The following is a 21,541-nucleotide window of genomic DNA, read 5'->3' on the forward strand; positions in this document are numbered from 1 at the left end:
CCACATCACTTCTGCTTCTATTGTAACAAAAGATTCCCTTTTTATGTGGAAAAGGCCCGTATCAATAATTATGATTTTACGTATGGACAATTCCTCAATATCTTGTTCATTCGCAACAAAATATTTTCTTTGTGCGGTGGTAAAAAAAACATGCTTTTTTGGGGAGAAATACTATTTCACCTTCACCAATCGAGTCGCAGGTATCTAACATATTCATATCTAATGATTTTCTACAAAGTCACGAAAGGTATAACTTGTACAAATTTTTCCAGTTTGCAATTCGATCCGATCCATTAGTTCGTAGAGCTATTTACTCGATTGCAGGCATTTCTGGAACACCTCTAACAGAGGGACAAATAGTCAATTTTGAAAAAACTTATTGTCAACCTCTTTCAGATATGAATCCATCTGATTCAGAAGAGAAGAACTTGCATCAGTATCTCAATTTCAATTCAAACATGGGTTTGATTCACACTCCATGTTCTGAGAAATATTTACCATCCGAAAAGCGAAAAAAACGGAGTCTTTGTCTAAAGAAATGCGTTGAGAAAGGGTGGATGTATAGAACCTTTCAACGAGATAGTGCTTTTTCAACTCTCTCAAAACGGAATCTATTCCAAACATATATGCCATGGTTCCTTACTTCGACAAGGTACAAATATCTAAATTTGATATTTTTAGATACTTTTTCAGAACTATTGCCGATACAAAGTAGCAGTCAAAAATTTGTATCCATTTTTCATGATATTATGCATGGATCAGATATATCATGGCGAATTCTTCAGAAAAAATTGTGTCTTCCACAATGGAATCTGATAAGTGAGATTTCGAGTAAGTGTTTACATAATTTTCTTCTGTCTGAAGAAATGATTCATCGAAATAATGAGTCACCATTGATATCGACACATCTGAGATCGCCAAATGTTCAGGAGTTCCTCTATTCAATCCTTTTCCTTCTTCTTATTGCTGGATATCTCGTTCGTACACATCTTCTCTTTGTTTCCCGAGCCTATAGTGAGTTACAGACAGAGTTCGAAAAGGTCAAATCTTTGATGATTCCATCATACATGATTGAGTTGCGAAAACTTCTGGATAGGTATCCTACATCTGAACTGAATTCTTTCTGGTTAAAGAATCTCTTTCTAGTTGCTCTGGAACAATTAGGAGATTCTCTAGAAGAAATACGGGGTTCTGCTTTTGGCGGCAACATGCTATGGGGTGGTGGTCCCGCTTATGGGGTCAAATCAATACGTTCTAAGAAGAAATATTTGAATATCAATCTCATCGATATCATCGATCTCATAAGTATCATACCAAATCCCATCAATCGAATCATTTTTTCGAGAAATACGAGACATCTAAGTCATACAAGTAAAGAGATCTATTCATTGATAAGAAAAAGAAAAAACGTGAGCGGTGATTGGATTGATGAGAAAATAGAATCCTGGGTCGCGAACAGTGATTCGATTGATGATAAAGAAAGAGAATTCTTGGTTCAGTTCTCCACCTTAACGACAGAAAAAAGGATTGATAAAATTCTATTGAGTCTGACTCATAGTGATCATTTATCAAAGAATGACTCTGGTTATCAAATGATTGAACAACCGGGACCAATTTACTTACGATACTTTTTTGACACTAATTTTTTGCATTGTCAAATGAGAAAAATATTTCTTATTCTTAAGTATTGTATGAGTAGTTGCACTACCTACTAAGCGTAAGTCTTCATTATATATCGCTAATTGAATTTGAGAAGTATTCATATTCTTTAAAGAAAACAAATAAATGTCACATAAATTTTCAAAATATATAAAATTTTCATAAATAGTTTAAAACATAATATAATAACCATGTTGTTAATAACATGACAAACTTGCATAAAATTTATTCTTTAAAACTATAATAATAAAATTAAAAGATCAATTATTCCTTTCAGGAGTGGTGAAGAAATCAGTAACTTCCAAATGAGTTGTACCAGCGATACCATAATTATATTTTCCATTCTCACAAACAAAATTTGTCTCTATTTTCTTTCCTTTGTCCTTCAATGATTGTTGATATAGTTCCACAAGATGCTTTGGTGTATGACAGATACAAGACCAATGGTTTTTACCTTTACAATGATAACATAAACTTTTCACTTTACCAGTTATATTTTTATCATGCTTTTCATCCTTATGATCCCATTTCTGGTGGGTATTCCTGAACGACCACCTCTTTCATGTCCACGTCCTCGACTATGACCATGACCACGGCCATGGCCATGTCCTTGACCACAACTGCTAGTGTGGCCTTTATCCTTTCTGTTATATGATGTCACATTTGTTTCAGAGAATGGAGTAGAGCCAGTTGGACGTGACTCATGATTTTGCATTAACAGTTCATTTTTTTTACTCAGCAACAAGAGGACAAGATATTAACTCAGAATATTTCTTAAAATCTTTTTCACGATATTGTGTCTGCTAGACAACATTATTTGCATGAAATGTGGAGTATGTCTTTTCTAACATATCCTCATCAGTTATTTTCTCCCCACATAATTTCAATTGTGAAGTGATTCTAAACATAGTTGAGTTATATTCACTCACAGGTTTAAAATCTTGTAATCTTAAATGCAACCAATCATAGCGAGCTTTATGAAGTATTACGGTTTTATGGTGGTTATATCTTTCTTTTAGACTATTCCAAAGGACAAGTGGATCTTTAACATTCAAAGATTCAGTCTTTAGTCCCTTATAGAGGTGATGGCAAATAAATATCATAGCTTTGGTATTATCTTGACTAGATGCTTCATTTCATTCATTAATAGTTTCACCAAGGCCTTTTGCATCTAAGTATATTTCAACATCTAACATCCAATATAAATACTTCTTTCTAGTAATATCAAGAGCCACAAATTTAAGTTTTGCAAGGTTCGACATTAATGATATAGCTACAATAGAAATTTAATATAAATATAAGTAGTTCCTTAACAAGCTTTTAAGCAAACATAAGTAATTCATTAACAAAACTTTCAAGCATAACATAACAGGAAAAAAATACTCAAATAATCATAACAATTTAGTCATAAATAAATTACAAGTAATTTGACTATGTTAGAAGTTTTTAACAAATTACGGGATTAGTGGAACTCTTAAAAAAGTGACACAAATTATAAACATAAGTAATTTTATCATGATGGACATTATGATAAAATGTATTACATACCTTGGTCCAAGCTAACGAAAAATAAAAGGCTCTTGGATTAATTTAAGAACTTGTGCTAATAACGTATTATAAACAAAAATAATAGATAAAAGATAGATATGAGAATATGATGATTTCTATTGCATTCTATATTTTTCATCATATTTACAAGTAGCATACTTCTCCATTTATATGGGGAGATTAGACTCTTCATATTTTAATACATAAAAAGGAAATGGGTTACAAGAAAATGAAATGTGGAAGATTAAGGTTAAACATCCACTTAATAGCATTCATAAGAAGCAATCATATGTTTTAAATGTTTATATTTAATGTATATATAATGCAAAATGATTTGGATTCGAATGCGCTAAATCACATTATCCTTCTATTTATGGGTTGGGGAGGAGCTATGGTTAGATTTAGGTATTATGTTAAAAAAACAGAGCAAATATGATCAGAACCTATAATGAGATTGTTAAAAAAAAGTAAGTGAATCATTTTAAGATAAATCATCCATAAAGACCTACTCATCCCTTTTTGGATCAAAGAAAACTCCATAAAATTCCTTGAAATCTAGTTACTAATTATTTATTTTATTAATTTCCTCTAATTTTTAATTATAAAAATTTTAAAATTATATTGTAGCACTATAAAATTAAATTACATATGGATCTATATTGTTGATGGCTCCAAGTTATTTGATTCTTATGCATTTAAAAATTATTTTGTAGCACTATAAAAATGCACTGCAAGTCAAATGATTATAACATGGGCTAGGTGTGGTTGCTTTATTGGGCTCATTGAAGTGTAACGCCTAAGCTTGTTAACATCTTTCACATTGGCTTGTCATAATGGATTTGAGATTTTAAGTCCATGAATAAATTTGGACTCTTCTAATTCATCCTCGCTTCATATTGAACTCCAAAGCCCATGGTCTTGAAGCTTCAACTCTTCCTTTCAAAATTTCTTTGTGATAAAGTCTTGAACGAATAAGTTGAATTTTGATTTCAACTACTTGGTTTTGGATCTCGTGATTGAGCCTTGAGGGAAACTAAGCCCATTTCCATCATGGACCTTTAATTGGATCAGACCGCTCGTATAAATAATAGTAAGTACAAATATGCAATTGATGGAGATAATATAATATATGTAATTAGAAAATATATAAAATACACTAAAATGAAGTTTTGGTTGAGTGGTCAAGTAAAAATGTACAATTTACGTAAATTTTCAGCTTTCCATCGTGGATTATGTTCTCCTGTGTATGGTTCACAACATATTATGTCCTCTTGTGTATGGTACTATTGTCAAATGTAAGATGGGTGACATGGATTGGTGACGATGCGGGAATAGGGTCGAATTGTGAGCTCTGCAAACATTATGTTGAGCTCAACTATTCCTAATCCTATATGATTAGATTTTCACTAAAATATGGAGGTATTGGCAAGGAACCTATCCTCTGCCACTCATCTTGGAGAAGTTCATGGTAGACGTGCATTATATTTTGGTTCAGGGGGTCATCCTACGTTTTCATTATTTCGTGGGTCATTTCCATGTTTCCCTCAACTTTAATGTAATTGGTGGTTTTGATGGGAAGCCACCATTATAAATAATAACTAACTTAAGGACCATCTGTTGAAACCATTGTTTTTTGAAATCGACTTTTTACTTTAAAAATGAAAAATGGGAGTTGCCACCAATCTTTTTTATGTGAGGTGTGATCGAACCACCTCGTAATTTTATCGTTTTAATAAAATGTTTAATTTAAAACGACTATTTTTGGTCTACAAAGTTTAGAAAACGGATTCGGGAGTCGGTTACGCACAAGAAAGGATTAGCACCCTCATTACGCTCAAAATTGGTACCTAATTGATTACTTGATGTCTTTGATGTCGAAAATTGAAAATTTGAAAAGAATTAAAAACACGATCCCTCTTCGTATTATGTTATTTTACTAAAATTTTTTTCTTAAATAAATCGAAACGAATATTAAAGACCCTCTCGTCTCGAGATAACAAAATGTCACATCCCATAAGTTAGGACGCGACACCTTAAATCCTCGAGAATGAGCTTCTCTTTTATTTTTATTGAAATCTTATGTGTTTTAATTTAGAAGGATATTCAGTTATTTAGATCCAACAAGAAAAATCGAAACCTCGTAAGTTAGGGCACGACTTTCTCGAGTTTCTAAATACAGAACATTGCCTTATTTTGAAAACTTTCTTTTTCGAATAATATCAAACGTAATATTCAAAACGATGTATTTTTCTTATTCGGGATATAACATAAAATGGCCTATTATGGAAAAATGCATTTAAATGCGATTTTTTAATGTGATTTTAACGAAATGAGATAAAATGGTGATGTAGAAAATGAAACGATGATATAGATGAAATGTCATGTAAATGACACATACTAATAAAACAATTTACGAGAATCACATAATATACACTATTTTAACAATAACATGAACAATCAAAGATAAATGAAGTAAATAATAACGATGATAAAGCATGCACATAAAAAGACAATATCAACTTAAAAAATAAAGACAAATACAGAAATAAAATAAATACATAAGTAATGTAAGAGAAAATAGTTTATAAAAATATTGAAAATAAAGAACCAAATTAAAATATAAATGAAATTAAAGGTACAATTTATAATAAAATATATAAATAAATGAAATAATAATAATAATAATAATAATATGTACAAGTAAAAAATAATCTAATTTTTAAGGTATAAAAAGGGGGTAATAAACAAATAGATGAATAGATAATAATATAATAATAGATAATAAAATACTAATAATAATGAAGGCATAAATAAAATGAATGAGTAATGAAAGAAAATAAAAAACAAAAGAATAATAAGTGAATATAAGGATAAAAATAAATAAATGAATGAATGAATAATATATAAATAGGAAAGTAAATTAATAAGCAAATAAATAAAATAAAAGAATAATGAATAACTAAACAAGTAAATAAATAAATGGATAAATAAATGAATTAAAATAAAAAGGGCTCAATTATAACTTAAATGAAATTAAAAGAACAAATAAAATAAATAACAAAGGGACTAAAATAAAAAACATTCGTAAAAATAAATAATTTAGAAAGAATCAAAAATAAATAAATAAGGGCTAAATTGACATTTAAGTAAAATAAGAGGGATAAATTGCGAATAAATAAAAAGAAAGGGAGAAATATGGGCTAAAATGGAACATGCACAAAATAGGGGGGACCAATTGGGGAATTAACCCCTGTCCTTAAAACGGCGTTGTTCCCTAGAGGGGTTAAAATGAAATAAAAATAAAATTATAGGGCTAAATTTAAAAAAAAGACAAAAAATGACTAAATTGCGCGCGCTACAAAAGCGGAAGGACTATTCGCGCAAATAACCCATTCGTCCAAAACGTGCGGATCCTCTAAATGGGTCGGGTCAGTGCGCGGATCCTAGGGGTGAAACGACACTATTTTGGTGTCTAAACTTCAGCTCAAAATGACGCCGTACATGGTGGGTGGAAAATTCCAAGAATGCCTCATTTTATCCATTTTTTTATCCTATATCTAAATCTACAGGTGAAAGCCTAAAAAAAGAAAAGGAGAAATCCGGCTGACACCCTCTCTTATCCCTTTTTGACAAAGCCCGAACGCTACCCTGGTAGGTTCGACGGCTTCCGGGGTTGGAGGAGACCTTCGATGGTGGCGCAACGTGATCGGGTAGGTAAGTTTCAACCTTTTTTCTTTTATATTTTACTTATAAAATAAATTCGTAAAAAAAAACCAAAATATAAAAAAAATCATCTTTTCAACTTTTGAGTTCTGTTTTTTATTAATATTGCCTGTGTAAAATACATTGATAATGTTCGTGGCTTTTTATAGCCAATTTTACACTGCTTTATTCACTGTTTTGGCTACTATTTTGTTTCCTTTTCGTTATTGTTGCTCTGCCATTTTCTTGATATTTTTGTGTTTTTCTTGCAGGTTTGGCGAGGTCAATGGAAAAGACCTTGCTATTCTAGTGCAAGGCGGCCAAGCCTCGGACGGTAGGCGCACTGCGGAGGGGGTGGTGCAGTGCATTAGGGTTTAGATCCCCTTTTTTTTTTGAAAATTTTTAAGTTTCTGAGCTATGGGATGTTGTATTTTTTTTTGGGTTAGGGTTTTTGTTCTGGGCTTGTAATTGGACTTTTAATTTTAGTTTTATTTTTATTTTGGTTTTTTATTGGTTTAGTGGGTCGGGCAAATTTGGGCCTGTACACCATCGAAAAATAAAAAATAATTTTTTTCCATTTACTGGGATTTTCGAGTGCTTAGAAGACTTTGACAGTTTTCAATTTTCGTATGGCTAAATTCAACGACCTTGTTGGGGGTTTGACGTGCTCAACAGTGGTGTAACGACATTTGAATTTTGGCATTTGATTCAGGCGATGACCAGAGGTATTTATGTTCGATTTTTTTCTACTACAATATAAAGTTGGAGTATTTTTTTATCCCTTAGGTTTTTTTTAATTAAATCTTGAAATAATAAAATATGTTTAGACAAAAGAGAATCGAAGACAACCATTTTATTTAAGTTAAATCTAAAAAAGAAAGTTTTAATTTAGTTTATATAAAAGAAAACTTAATTCAACGATAAAAAAAATTTCTAATTCTTTTCAATTTCAAAATTGAGTAAATTTCGACCATCAATATTTGCCCAATGCCATGATATGTGTCTTAACTTGTGTTTTAAGCAATTCTTTTAATTACTTTAATTATTAATTAACAAAAGCTGAAAAGATTATTTATTTACTTTAGTTGTCAAAATTTGATCCTAGTACTTTATAAGAACCAAAAAATTAATCTAATTATTAATAAACACATGAATTTGAACTGCTAATTTTGCAAACTTGTTGTATATAAATTGTTAAACTATTAATTTTTTTATTAATTTATGGAGTTGTTGGTTTCCTAGTCAGCAACAGTGTTAACGAGTTGGACTAATTTCTCGATTTTCTTTTAAGTGTGAAATTGAATTTTGAGAAATCAAAATTGAAGAATTAATTTATCAATCTTCATAAAATAGATAGATGAAATTTAGGAATGAATTTTTTTAATTTCATGACTAATTATTTTAAGCAATTTTCCCTTTATTTTCATTCAGTTTTCAATAATTTTGATTTCCATTTTTTTCTTATTCACCCAAAATAACAGTTCTATAATTAAAAATTTCATATTTTGTATTTGTATCATATTATTTACTTTTCAATTAACTTTTAACTCGATTGGCATTAGAGTTGTTCATGGGCTGGGTTCAACTAAAAATTTAGGCCCATTTACTAGGGCCTGGCCCAAAAAATTAGCTTAAAATTTTGCCCAAGCTCAACCCGGATAAAAATACTAAAATCCCGGCTAAGTATTAATTTTTATATTAATTTTATATAATTTTGAAATATATATAATACATCAAAAATACTAAAAACATCAAAATAAATATTTTCCAACAAATTGAAAATAAATTTTAAAAAATATGTAGACTTAAATAACACTAAGATAAATACAACTTAACAAGCAGATGCCTCTAAAATAATAACAAAATTAACAAATGCCTTTAAAATAATAACAAAATTAATAAGAAAGTAAGTTTTATACAATATCCAAACAATAACAATAAAATAGTAGCAACATAATAGTAAAATAGTAGCAAAATAGGAAAAAAACAACAAGAAAATAACATTAAAAAATAGATTTTTTTTTGTCTTTTAGTGAATTCGGGTCGGGTCGGGCATGGGCCTGGACCAAAAATACCTTACCCAAGGCTTAGCCCATTTTTTAAATGGGCCTTATTTTTTGTCTAAATTTATTTTTCGGGCCTATATTTTTGCCCAAACCCTTTCACATTTTGGGCGGGCCTTCGGGTCGGGCCATCATGACCAGGTCTAATTAGTATCAATATTGTTGTCAGTATAAAAGGTCGTGAGTTTGAGTGCGCTAAAATATGTTATCCTTTTATGGGTTAAAGAGGGGTTATGAAAAGTTATAAACATGGTTTAGAAAAAACAAATATTATAAAAACTTATAATGAAATTAATATTGAAAAAGAAATAAAGCATTATTTTGGGGCTAATTAAATTAGTCACAGCTGACAATTCTTTGGCACAACCAATTTTGAGGCATTCTATTTAGAAAATGTAATGGCCTCAAACGCGGCGTATGAGCTACTCCTACAGCTACCTGCACCATAGTGTTAAGTCATTCTTTTTATCATTTCTGTACATAAAAATCTTTTACCTTTTTTGTTAGACACAATAATTTTGCCATAGAATATATACATTGTATTAATTATCAAGAGAAGAGTATTCATTTGTACAACCCTAATATTTACATAATTTTACATATTTTATAATTTCTTTTTTTATTAATTTTTTAAATAATTTAATAGTTAAATTTATCAATATAATTATATCTTTTATACATATAATCTCTATTATTAGCTACATGTGTAAGGGTTGAAATTTTTTTTTATACATAAAATAAATAGTTAGAATTTTTAATTTACTCTAAACTTTTGATCTTACATAAATTGAACATGAAATATATGACGGTTCAATTTCTAAAATATCAATCTTAAAAAATGTTATGAAAATATGTAAAACCATATTAGTTTTATATTGCTATAAGTAGATCCGTCCACTATATATGCTAAGATTATAGGACACCCATGCTGGAAACTTGAACCTTACGGCTTGCTTGAGAGCGTGGTTGAGTTGCTAAGCAAAGTAAAAGAATGTTGGATCCACTACATATATGTTGTTAGTGGTATATGATCTTGGGTAATAATCCTTGTAATACGTTGGGTTATAATTTTTATGGTTTCTGGGACACTAACCTAGTGTAAAGAGGTTTGTAAGGAGGTAGAGATGGCAGGGTTTTAATTGCTTAAAAACATGCATTAATACAATTCCCATAACTTGACTTGTTGAGAAAGAAATGAGGTAGGTTTTCAAGACAGCACACAAATGCAAATGCCTGCAACATGTGCTCTGCTTTGGAGGTTCCATAAGCTATATCATTTGTGCTTGGAACCTCATATCCCTCAGCACATGTAGTTTTCTTTTGGCTGATTCTTAGGTTTTCGAATTGAATGCAATTAGCAAAGAGGATGACGGAGTCGTACCCTGCAAAATGTTACATTTCTTATTCTTCTTCCATTGTTTTATTGGATTTTGCATTATTAGGCAGACCGGGATACATCATACATCACTCCTTTGGTACAATTAGTATAAACTTAAAATGCTTATAACATTAGCAAATCAATAAATAACTTGAGTAGTAAAATCCCTTGCTTTGACACGGATTCAATCTACTTGAGCTTCTGGATATGATAATTGACGGTTCTCTCAAACCACACACCCTTTTCTAGATACTTGTCATAAAAGCTAACTTCCCCACCAGCACCTACGGTCATTGCTGCAGTACTCCTTGTTCCATAAAGGCCCTGTATTCCAGAAAATAGATGGATATGTAAGTTGAAACAACCACAATTTTTATTGGCTTCAACATTGTTCTACATAAATTTTAGTAGGAGGATGGCTTAGAACTTGGAATTTTACCAGTGGGGTGTCCATTTCAACAAATATGGAGCTAAGGTTGAACTCCATGTCGAGAGCACATATGCCAGGTAACTTACTTTTATCAGCTTTCACTTTATCTTTCATAAGTTTCTCAACCATTTCTTTCACGTTTACTTCATTTTTACCGTATCTATTGAGCATCTGTTTGAAGCCTTTACCTAGTCGCTGAGCCTGCACAATGGGAGTGGATGAATCAATTCTCCAGCGTCCATCTGCCTTTGGGCATAACTTTATAGGAATATAACACATGACACAAGTTAATGTACCTTATGCCAGGGAGAGTCAAGCTTGGCATTTGAAAGAACATGAAGCCCCGGAGAAACCTGTTGAATGTTAATGGGTTCCCCCTTTGGCCTGTTCGAGATGTAAACCATTGATTTGGAAGGAATATCAGCCACAATGAGGTTAAATCCATTGTACTGATGAGCATCGGTGGCCAATTGCTCCGCAAATTCCATGGGGCTCTTTGTGCTCTGTATCAACAACAGTGTGTTTACTTTTAATGAATGACCACCGTTTTTGATAGGTGAACTGGCTTCAACCAAATAAATAAATAAATAAATAAATAAAAAGGCATGTAGATTTATTTACCTCCAGGAAAAGAAGTGGAAGATCACCGCGGGTCTTGGCGTCGGGACGGGGATGAAGCTCCAACACATTGGTGAGAAAAGCAACTCTGCCTTGTCTTGAACAAGCCAACCATGTCCCTCCTGCTACTTCATCTCTTCCTCCTAATATCTCACAACCATCAACATCCCACCATGCAAGTGCCTTCGTAGGCCTTCAATTCCACCCATATATATTAATAAGATAAATATATATTCAAGAGAAGAATAATTGAAGTGAAATGGAAACATACCTGTTGTGGTATTCATCTCTGTTTTGTAAAAGCAGAAAAGGGTAGAGTGGATGAGCTTGCCAAATGAAAGCAGCAATACACATGGTTAGACAATTTTGTTCAATTGTTCGGCTTTGAGTGAATTGTTTAAACTCTAGAATGATAGAAGAAAATAGAAGGTAATCAGAGAAAAAATGTTGTAGTTGATGCATGCACTTTACTTAGATATAAGTCAGTGTTGGACCGACTATATACTACAAAATGAATTACCCAAACTTTTAATCATTATTATCTTTTCTTTTTACTGCTACTTGTACATTTTAGTGGTTTAAGACAAGTGGATATACCCCAACAATGCTTGCGCTTGTTGTGATGAGAACAAATATAGCCTTCAATTTCTATGGATATAACATAGGTTTTTAACATTCTTATCCTAAACTATGTAAGTGAAAATGGTTACGAACCAAAAGGAATTCTCATCCGTTACCAGACCCAATCAAATTCATTGCTTCAGTGACACTAATCAATAATGAGGATGAATTATATAAATAATAATAATAATTTTCTTAACCACTTTCCAACATTTAATATTTGTCCCAAATTTTATAACATTTAATAGTTTTTTCTAAAAAATATTTTTAGGGAAAAATACATAAATTAAAGAAGGTTTAATTACAAATTTCATCTCCACCTTTTTCCACTTAAATTGACAGTTTGAATAAATTTTAATGCATTATTTTGACATCAAAAGTATTATACAATATCGAATAAAGGTTTACAACATATTTATAAAGAAAAAAAAATCAAACTTGAATCTTATTAGTGGAGTATTCTATTTCTATTAATTCTCCTATTATTCTTTATAACCATTTAAAACAATAATCATTATTGTCAATTGAGTTTTAATTTAATTAATATTGATATTATTGCCAGTATAGGAGGACGTGAGTTCGAGTGCATCGAAACACATTATTCTTCTATTTAAGGGTTAATGAGTAATTATAGATAAGTTTAAGCATTGTATCAAAAAGAGCATATATAATAAAAACTTATAATGAGATTAAAATTTTTAAAAAATAATCATCATTTATTGCATTCAGCTTAAATATAAATAAAAAATACGAATTTAAGATAAATTAAACATGAATATATATTTTTTCCAATGAATTAAGTGGATGGATAAGAATAAAAAATTAATGATTAGATTAAAAACTAAAGGTGGGTTTAAATGGGCTCACTTGTGACTAGTGTAAAAACAATAATAATAATAAAATTAGATACTATAAAAAAAAAATTAAATGCACTACACTAACCTCATCCCTAAAAAGAAGAAATACGAGATTGGTCACTGCGGGTTTCATAGTCAATACACTAATTAAATTATATTACGCGCAAGGCCGCGTGTGGGCTAAAGCACTAGTATTTATGTTACTCGCTTAGGCTCCCGTTTACAAACCCGTAGACGCCGCCGTTGTCTAACGTTGGACTATTTCATTTTTACCCCTTAGTTTTTTAAAAAAAAAAATTAAATCCTGAAATAATAAAATATGTTTAGACAAAAGAGATTCGAAGCATTCCAGTGCCAGTAGACTATTTTTATTTAAGTTTAATTTATATTGTTTTTAATTTAGTTTATATAAAAGAAAAACATATTCCAGTGGTAAAAAACTTCTTCAATAATTGAAAAAATGAGTAAATTAATCCTTTTCAAAAAAGATTGAAGCAAATTAAACCCTATTAATTTTGAAAATAAGTAATTAAAAACAATTAATCACAACGCTAACATCTTTCATTAGTTGTACATAATTTTGATTAATATAATAATAAATTTAGCCTTTAATATTAATATGTTCTGTCATTTTAACCTTAATTCCAAAAAAATTAACAAATTCTGTCTCAATATTTATATGAAAATTGCGGGATAAATTTGTTAAATTGAGAGCAACTTGATAGAATATGTAAATTTTGAGAGTGAAATTTGTTATTATACCAATCAAAATCATGTATAATTGAATAAAAATATTAACGCCGTGATTAATTATCTTTAATTACCTATTTTCAAAATTGATAAGAATTAAATTACGGGAATAATTTATTTAAATTTGAAATTAAGAGATGTATTTTTACCTATTCCAACACATGAAAAAAGATTTATTTGATTTATATTAAGTATTAACTGATTTGATGAGAGTATTGAAGCATCATCCTCCACTAATAATGCGGAGCAAGTCGATTCCATGTGTGCCGAGTTTGGCTTGATTGTGATGTCTTAACTTTCTCATAATTGCCATCGAATTTAATCTACATCATAAAACCCAAAATTACCACCATTAATATTTGCCCACCGCCATCATCATATGTGTGTTTTAAGCAATTCTTTTAATTACTTTAATTAATAAAAGCTGAAAATATTATTTATTTATTTTATTTGTCAAAATTTTATCTTCTTACTTAAATAATTAATCCAAATATTTATAAACGCATGAATTTGAGCTGTTAATTTTTGTTATATAAACTGTTAAACTATGGTTTTTATTAATTTATTGATTTGTTGGCTTCTTAACGAGTTGGACTAATTTTTCGATTTTCTTAAATTGTAAAGATTGAATTTTGATAAATTAAATTAGAAGGATTAATTTATCCATTTTTATAAAATAGATGAATGGAATTTAGAAATAAATCTTTTTAATTTCATGACTAATTATTTTTTGCAATTTTCAAATGGATGTTTTATTTTCATTCTGTTTTCAGTAATTTTAATTTCCATTTTTTCTTATTAACTCAAAATTGCAATTTAATAATTTAAAATTTAATCATTTTGTATAAATAGATATTATTTTTTTCGATTGAGTCTTAATTTGATTATCATCAACATTGTTACTAGTATAAGACGTTGTAGATTTAAATACATTAAAACGCATTATCCTACCATTTAAAAATTGAAGAAGAGTTATAAATAATTATTGGCATTATATATATAAAAAAATTATTATAAAAATTTTTTAAAAAATAAACATTTATTTATGCATTATTTTGCGGCTAATTAAATTAGTCACAGCTCACAATTCTTTGGCACAACCATTTTTGAGGCATTCTATGTAGAAAATGTAATTGCCTCAAACGGCGGCGTCTGAGCTACTCCTATACGTCTACCTGCACCGTAGTGTTAAGTCATACTTTTTATCATCTCTTTACATAAAAATCTTTTCCTTTTTTGTCAGACACAATAATTTTGCCATACAATTTCTTCTTTTATTACATTTTCAATAATTTAATCATCCAATTTATCAATATAGTTGTATCTTTTAAACATATAATTTCTATTATATTGATATAAAATAATATCTATCTTTATAAAGGTTGAAATTTTTTTATATAAAATAAATAGTTAAAAATTTTAATTTTAATCTTAAATGAATTGAACATGAAATATATAACGGTTTAATTTTTAATATATTAATTGTAAAAAAAAAGTTATGAAAATGTATAAAATCATATTAATATTACATTATTATAAATAGATCATTCTACTATATATATTAAATTATGTGACACCAGTTTGGAGATAAATTTTATAGAGTATATAAAATCCACACTCAACTAATCTTTAAATTTCTCAATTCAATCACTCGTCCATTTTACAATTTAGTTTAAGATATTTAAATAAAAATAATTATAAAATTATTAAAAAGATACAAATACATTTATAATAAATTTTGTTTTAAAAAAAATTACTTTTTTTAAGTCTTTTTATTAATTAAATTAGTATCTGATTAACTTATAAAATTAATTCAATCAAAAACTTTATAAGTAATATATATATATATATATACCGGTAATTCTATCACAATCATATGCATGTGGAAACCAAATGTTTAGAACACATGTGCATTTCAAAATAACATCTAATAAATAATGAAATATATAATTTGAAACTAATAATAATACAAAATTAAAATAAAACACATTAATTTAAATTGTGAATAAAAAATTTAAATAGATAATACATATTAAAAATATTAAATATGCTCTAATTATTTTTTTTATATCACAAATAAATAAATAAAAATTAAATCGATTAATTTTTTAACTTATATTTCACAAATCTCCCTAATGAATTTTCTATTTCTCAAATTTTTCTGGTATATATTTTTAGTTTAAGATCGTAATTCATGATTTGTAATGCGGCAGAAGTCGGAAATGTGTGCAAATCCAAATCCAATTACCACCTTCAAAAACATTGTCTTTATTTCCTCTACTAAAAAAATGTCTTTATTGCATTGGTCAAAACATAATAAAATATCTGCATCAAGACTAGTATGTTAATAATGGGCATATATATATATATATATATTTCATTCAATTAGAATATTAATTCAACCAAAGAAAATTGTGCATAGTTAAACAAGTCCATGTACTTATTAGCACATTCAATTTAATAATAGATATTTATAACGACTCGATTTTAAAATGTTTTCAAAAAATACAATCTTAAAATTTAATTATGTAATATGAGTTGGTGAAATTATAAATAGAATAAATTATGTGTTTAAAATTAAAAATATATTAATAAAAAGTAAAGAAATTAAATAAAAAATCACTAATTAAAATATAAAAATACAATTGTTATTGAATTTTAGTTTAAAAAAATACTTGAGGACCCAATCAACAAATAACCAAAAGAAGTAATAGTTATTTAACCCTTGGGTTAGTGGGTGGGACTAACTAATCCATCCATCTTGATTTAATTAGCTTAAACTTAGATTATGAAGCTTTAAGAAAAGTTAATTAAGCTTAGTTATCTTTAATTATGGGTGTAAAAACAAAAACAAGTGGGAAAGAGAATAAGATGAACATCTTTCCCTTTAGATTGTGCCGTCCATGCCCTAAGAAGAAGAAAGAAGAAAAGCCTTCCAAGCTTTCTATCAAAATTTGATCCAAACTAGTTTAGGTAAGAGAGGTTTTCTTCCATGATTTTTGTAGCATGTTGAGTTATGCCCATGTATCAGATTCTCCAATTTATGAGTTTTAATTTAGTTGCTATTAGTAAATAAAGATGAAAATTAAGTTTGTATTGGAAGATATTGAAATTAGTTTAAAGTTAAAAAGGAGATTAAATTGAAAGCTATTAAGAAATTATATTATTAATTAAAAGAACAAGGTTCTTAATGAAATAATATGAAATTAGATTTTGATTCGATGCTAAATATTAGAAGATATGAACAATTTGAGTATAGAAATAAATTGAAATTGCAGCATTGGATATTAAAATGAAATTGTAGTTACTTTAAGAAGGCTCATATTTCGAATAGGGTGTTACAATATTTTTTCTAATTTCTAACCATTTAATTGTAGTCCACATATTCTTTTAGTTGTCAATTGCCTCTAAAATTTTCCTATTTCGGATGCATCAATTTGATTGAATAAAATAATAAAAGACATTACATGCTTAAGCACTCAAATAAGTAGTTGCTAATGCAATTCATCTATATTTGTAAATAATTGATCCAAGTCCATTTTAAGTTTGTCTATATTATTTTAAAAAATATATATAATTATATTATTTTTAATTCAATAATTATATTTATTTATTGAAATTTTATATATAGTCATCTTAACAAAGTGATATTATAGATTTAATTTTTATGTGTTATAAATTACATAATATATAAAAATAAAATATTATAAAATATTATAAACTTAAAGAAAAAAAGGTTGGGTTCGGCTAGGCTCAAGTATTCAAATGTTCAAGCTCGAATATGACCCATATTTTAAACGGAGTCTAATTTTTTTTTAGTTAAACCTATTTTTTAAGCTAAATATTTTTACTCAAATCTTTTCAAACTTGGGACAAACCCTCAAACTTAGACGAATAACCTATTCATGAATAGGTATAAATTAAGGATTTATTCATAAAACATGAAACTCACATACTAATTAAGATCCATTATGTTAAACCGTAATTACATATTATTAACACTTACATTAGCATGTTTGACTGCTTATGATTAAAATCAGCTAATGTAATTTTCCAAGTCATAATAAATACCATATATAATTGATTATGAATATATTTCTAAATAGAATTCATTAGCATTGAAATGCTAATTAATGATATGAAATTATAGAAAAAATATATAATATTATCCAAATGGAGTAAATCATAGTTGATAGGATAGGAAGAAAGAAATGGGAGTTAGCCAACTTTCAATTTATTGTCTGTAAGTTGGCAAAGGTAAAAACACACATTCCAGATCATGTCACATGCCACAATTAGCTAAGCTAAGATGGACTCACTCATCTCATCAATTATTTCCGCCTCCGCCCCCAGACTATCCCTATTTCTCTTTCTATTCTTTTATTCTTTCCCAACTCGGATTTTATTAAAAATTTTAAACAAGTGTTGTAAATGAAAGTCATCCTTATTATTTTATTTTAGTTATGAAATTGATGTTGCAAAATATGGGTAGGAATTTTGTTTTTTTAGTAAAATAGGAACACATCTATTACATATATAGTCATTTATAGAGAATTTTTTGATGGAGGAAGAACTGCAAAAAAGTTAATGAGATTTACCGGAAGAAAGCAGAGAGAAAGGCGGGAGTTAATTCGATAAGATTGAATACAATGGCAGATGATGATGGAGAAAAAAAAATTGTGACTATCGATAAGGCTAAGTAAAGAAAATTAGTTGAAGGAATTTTAGAGATAAAATCAGAATTCTAAAGTGCCAAAACTCCTCCCACTAATGAAACGTTTCTATTTATAGCGTTTTTAAGAATATAAGTTACAAAATTGATAATTAATAAAAAGTAATGAAAGGCATTAATACTTTTTCTTTTTTTTTTAATGAAAGTATTTTGTAGGTGATGTGTTATTTTTGGTTGATTGGATTCCTTTTTTCAATGGGTTTTGATTGTTTTTGCATAATCTACTTTCAGAAAGGACATTTACGGGGTTTTCTCTGCGTTATCTTTGATGTTGTTTAAGTTTCTAGGGAATTTATAGACATTTATCAGGCACTCGTGGAGTAGCAACTTAGCAATCAGCAGGTCCTTCCTTGCAAAATGTAACATTTTATGAGGCACTCGGCCATACATCACTCCATTTATAACATACTCAAATAACTTCAGAAAAATCGCTTGTTTCATTCTGGATATGGTAATTGATGGTTTTCTCAAACCACGCACCCTTTTCAAGATATTTGTCACAAAAGCTAACTTCCCCACTAGCACGTATGGTCAATGCTGCTGTACTCCTTGTCCCACAAATCCCCTGAATCCCACAAAACCCATGATATATTAGTTAAAACGACTCTAGGTTTTTATCAGCTTTAACATTAGTTTTCATAAATTTAGTAGAAGGGTGGTTTAGAACTAGAAATTTTACCTGAGGAGTGTCCATTTCAACAAATATGGAGCTAAGGTTGAATTCCATGTCGAGAGCACAAATGCCAGGTAAGTTACTCTTATCAGCTTTCACTTTGTCCTTCATAAGTTTCTCAATCATTTCTTTCACGTTTACTTCATTTTTGCCATATTTATTCAGCATTTGTCTAACGCTTTTACGTAGCCGCAGAGCCTGCAGAGTGAAGACTGGAAGTAATAATGGAAGAATTCCTTGTAATTGTGTGTTTTTTTGCGTAAAGGAGATAATAGTGTATGGTACCTTAGGCCAGGGTGAGTCAAGCTTGGCATTTGAAAGAACATGAAGACCTGGAGAAACCTGTTGAATGTGAATGGGTTCCCCCTTTGGCCTGTTGGAGATATAAACCATGGATTTGGTAGCAATATCAGCCACTATGAGGTTAAATCCATTGTATTGATCAGCATTTGTGAGCAGTTGGTCCGCAAATTCCATAGGGCTCTTTGTGCTCTGTATCAACAACACTTGGCACCATTATTGTTAGTTGAGCTTGCTTGAATAATATATTTTTCAAGGGCATATAAATACCTTCAAGAAAAGTAGAGGGAGATCCCCGCGGGTCTTGGCGCCGGAAAGGTGGTGAAGCTCCAAAACATTGGTAAGAAAAGCAACTCGGCCTTGTCTTGAACAAGCCAACCATGTCCCTCCTGCAACTTCATCTCTTCCTCCCAGTATCTCACAACCATCAACATCCCACCATGCAAGTGCCTTTGTAGGCCTTCAATTCCACCCATAAATAAATAAGACATATATATAATAAAGAAAAGAAAAAGTGTAAGTGAAATGGAAACATACATGTTGTAGTATTCATCTCTGTTTTGTAACAGAAGAAGGGGATAGAGTGGATGAGCTTGCCAAATAAAAGCGGCAATACACATGGTTCAATTGTTTGGGTTTGAGTGGATTGGTTAAACTCTAGAATGATGGAACAATAGAGGAACAATAGAGAAGAGACTGCAAATTTTCTTCTTTTGCTGGTATTGTTTACGTTTATGCATGAAGGGTCAGACCGACTATAATGGTTTTCTTTATTATTATTATTATTTTATACAGTGACAGCTACTTGTATTTTAATGGTTTAAGAAAACAAATGGCTGTTACCCAAAACGATACATACTGTTTTTTACAAATAATTTAATTTGATTATTATTTTTAATATAATAAAAATTAATTTAAAATATAAAAATCTTGTACGGACCGATAATAAAAAATTCAAGAAATGAAGTGAATTGCGTGGATAAGAGCAAAACATGATAAGAAATGCCATTTTATCAATAAAAAATGATGACAAATATCAGAGTGGTATCCGTTTTGAAACCGTAGGCGCGCTGCCATTTCAGAACTAGGATTTTGTTCCTCTCTACATTCAACAAATAAGGTTCCATTTGGTGATTTTCTTTTCTTTCATCATTTAATTTTATTTTTTAAAATTTATTCAATAATAAATTTTTTTTTCTAATTAGTATAATAACACATTTATTTTAATGCTTATATATTCTAATAATTTGATCTTATTTTTAAATATTTTAACAGATTTAAATACACTTTTACGAATTCAATCAATTTGATCATCAAATTTTTTAACCAGAGCTTTCAACTTTTAAAATATTGACAACTTAAAAAATCCTATAATATATGTGAATCAAGTATTGTGTAAACATATGACACTTATGTTTAGGGTAGTAGCTTCTTGGTTTAGAGTTTAATGAACTTATAATTGTCTCTGATTTTAATCTTTAAAAAAAATAAACATAATATTTATGGGTGTGTTATCAATAAATTATATGATAATACATCATTTAATATTTTCAAAAATAAAATAATTCACAATCACTTAATTTTTATTATTATTAATGTATCATCATTTGATTCATTAGTAATAAATAAAATTATATATTGTTAGTGTATCATAAATATAAATAAACAGTATTATTACCCTTTATGGTTTGAAAAATATTCAATCACTCTCTTCAGGTTTAATGCATATTTATCAAATGAGTTTTAAATAAAAAAGCAATTTTACCCTATATTAATTAATTAATTACTATTTTATTTATTTTTATTATGTTCAATCTTTTTATTCAATAATATTAAATTAAAAATGATAAAAATTTAATTAGTTATAAAAATATAAGATGTACTATATCCTAGCCATTTATTTTAGTGAAGTTTTTTTTAAATTATTTTTGGGTTTTATAAATTTATAGATATGAAATGCATTTGTTTTAAAAGCTGAAAGTTTTGGGGAGGAAGTTTGAGAACCAAATTGATATAATTTGTAAATGTGAAGGGTTAAATTTATTGAATCATTTAGAATTAGAATCAAATTGATAAAATATGTAAGTATTAAGAACTAAATGTGCTTTTTATTCTAGTTAGGAAAGTACTTTTTGTTATCAACTTACGATAGGTGACCAAAATAGGAACGGATTCAAATATTATTGTCTAAATTAAATTTTTTTAAAGTT

General features: G+C 28.8%; 2 protein-coding genes across 3 annotated transcripts; both read right to left on the bottom strand.

Annotated features, from left to right (window-relative positions):
• Window positions 1-10,350: 10,350 nt before the first annotated feature.
• LOC107921420 (transport and Golgi organization 2 homolog) lies at window positions 10,351-12,171 on the bottom strand. The gene is made up of 5 exons (XM_016851273.2): window positions 11,670-12,171; window positions 11,402-11,591; window positions 11,077-11,283; window positions 10,790-10,981; window positions 10,351-10,674 (listed from the first exon to the last, which is right to left on the bottom strand). The coding sequence occupies exons 1-5, from the start codon at window positions 11,858-11,860 to the stop codon at window positions 10,540-10,542; spliced, it is 915 nt and encodes a 304-aa protein (XP_016706762.2). The 5' UTR covers window positions 11,861-12,171; the 3' UTR covers window positions 10,351-10,539.
• A 6,208-nt stretch (window positions 12,172-18,379) lies between these two features.
• On the bottom strand, window positions 18,380-20,010 carry LOC121230977 (transport and Golgi organization 2 homolog). Of its 2 annotated transcripts, XM_041116499.1 has the most exons (5): window positions 19,869-20,010; window positions 19,602-19,791; window positions 19,317-19,523; window positions 19,038-19,229; window positions 18,395-18,923 (listed from the first exon to the last, which is right to left on the bottom strand). In XM_041116499.1, exons 1-5 carry the CDS (start codon window positions 19,949-19,951, stop codon window positions 18,768-18,770), a joined length of 828 nt encoding a protein of 275 aa, XP_040972433.1. In that variant the 5' UTR covers window positions 19,952-20,010; the 3' UTR covers window positions 18,395-18,767. The 2 variants fall into 2 exon arrangements, with proteins under 2 accessions (XP_040972438.1, XP_040972433.1); XM_041116504.1 differs by lacking the exon at window positions 19,869-20,010 and having other exon boundaries at window positions 18,380-18,923; window positions 19,317-19,537; window positions 19,602-19,743.
• Window positions 20,011-21,541: the final 1,531 nt, after the last annotated feature.

Source organism: Gossypium hirsutum, chromosome A01 (genome assembly GCF_007990345.1).
Source record: "Gossypium hirsutum isolate 1008001.06 chromosome A01, Gossypium_hirsutum_v2.1, whole genome shotgun sequence".
NCBI lineage: Eukaryota > Viridiplantae > Streptophyta > Magnoliopsida > Malvales > Malvaceae > Gossypium > Gossypium hirsutum.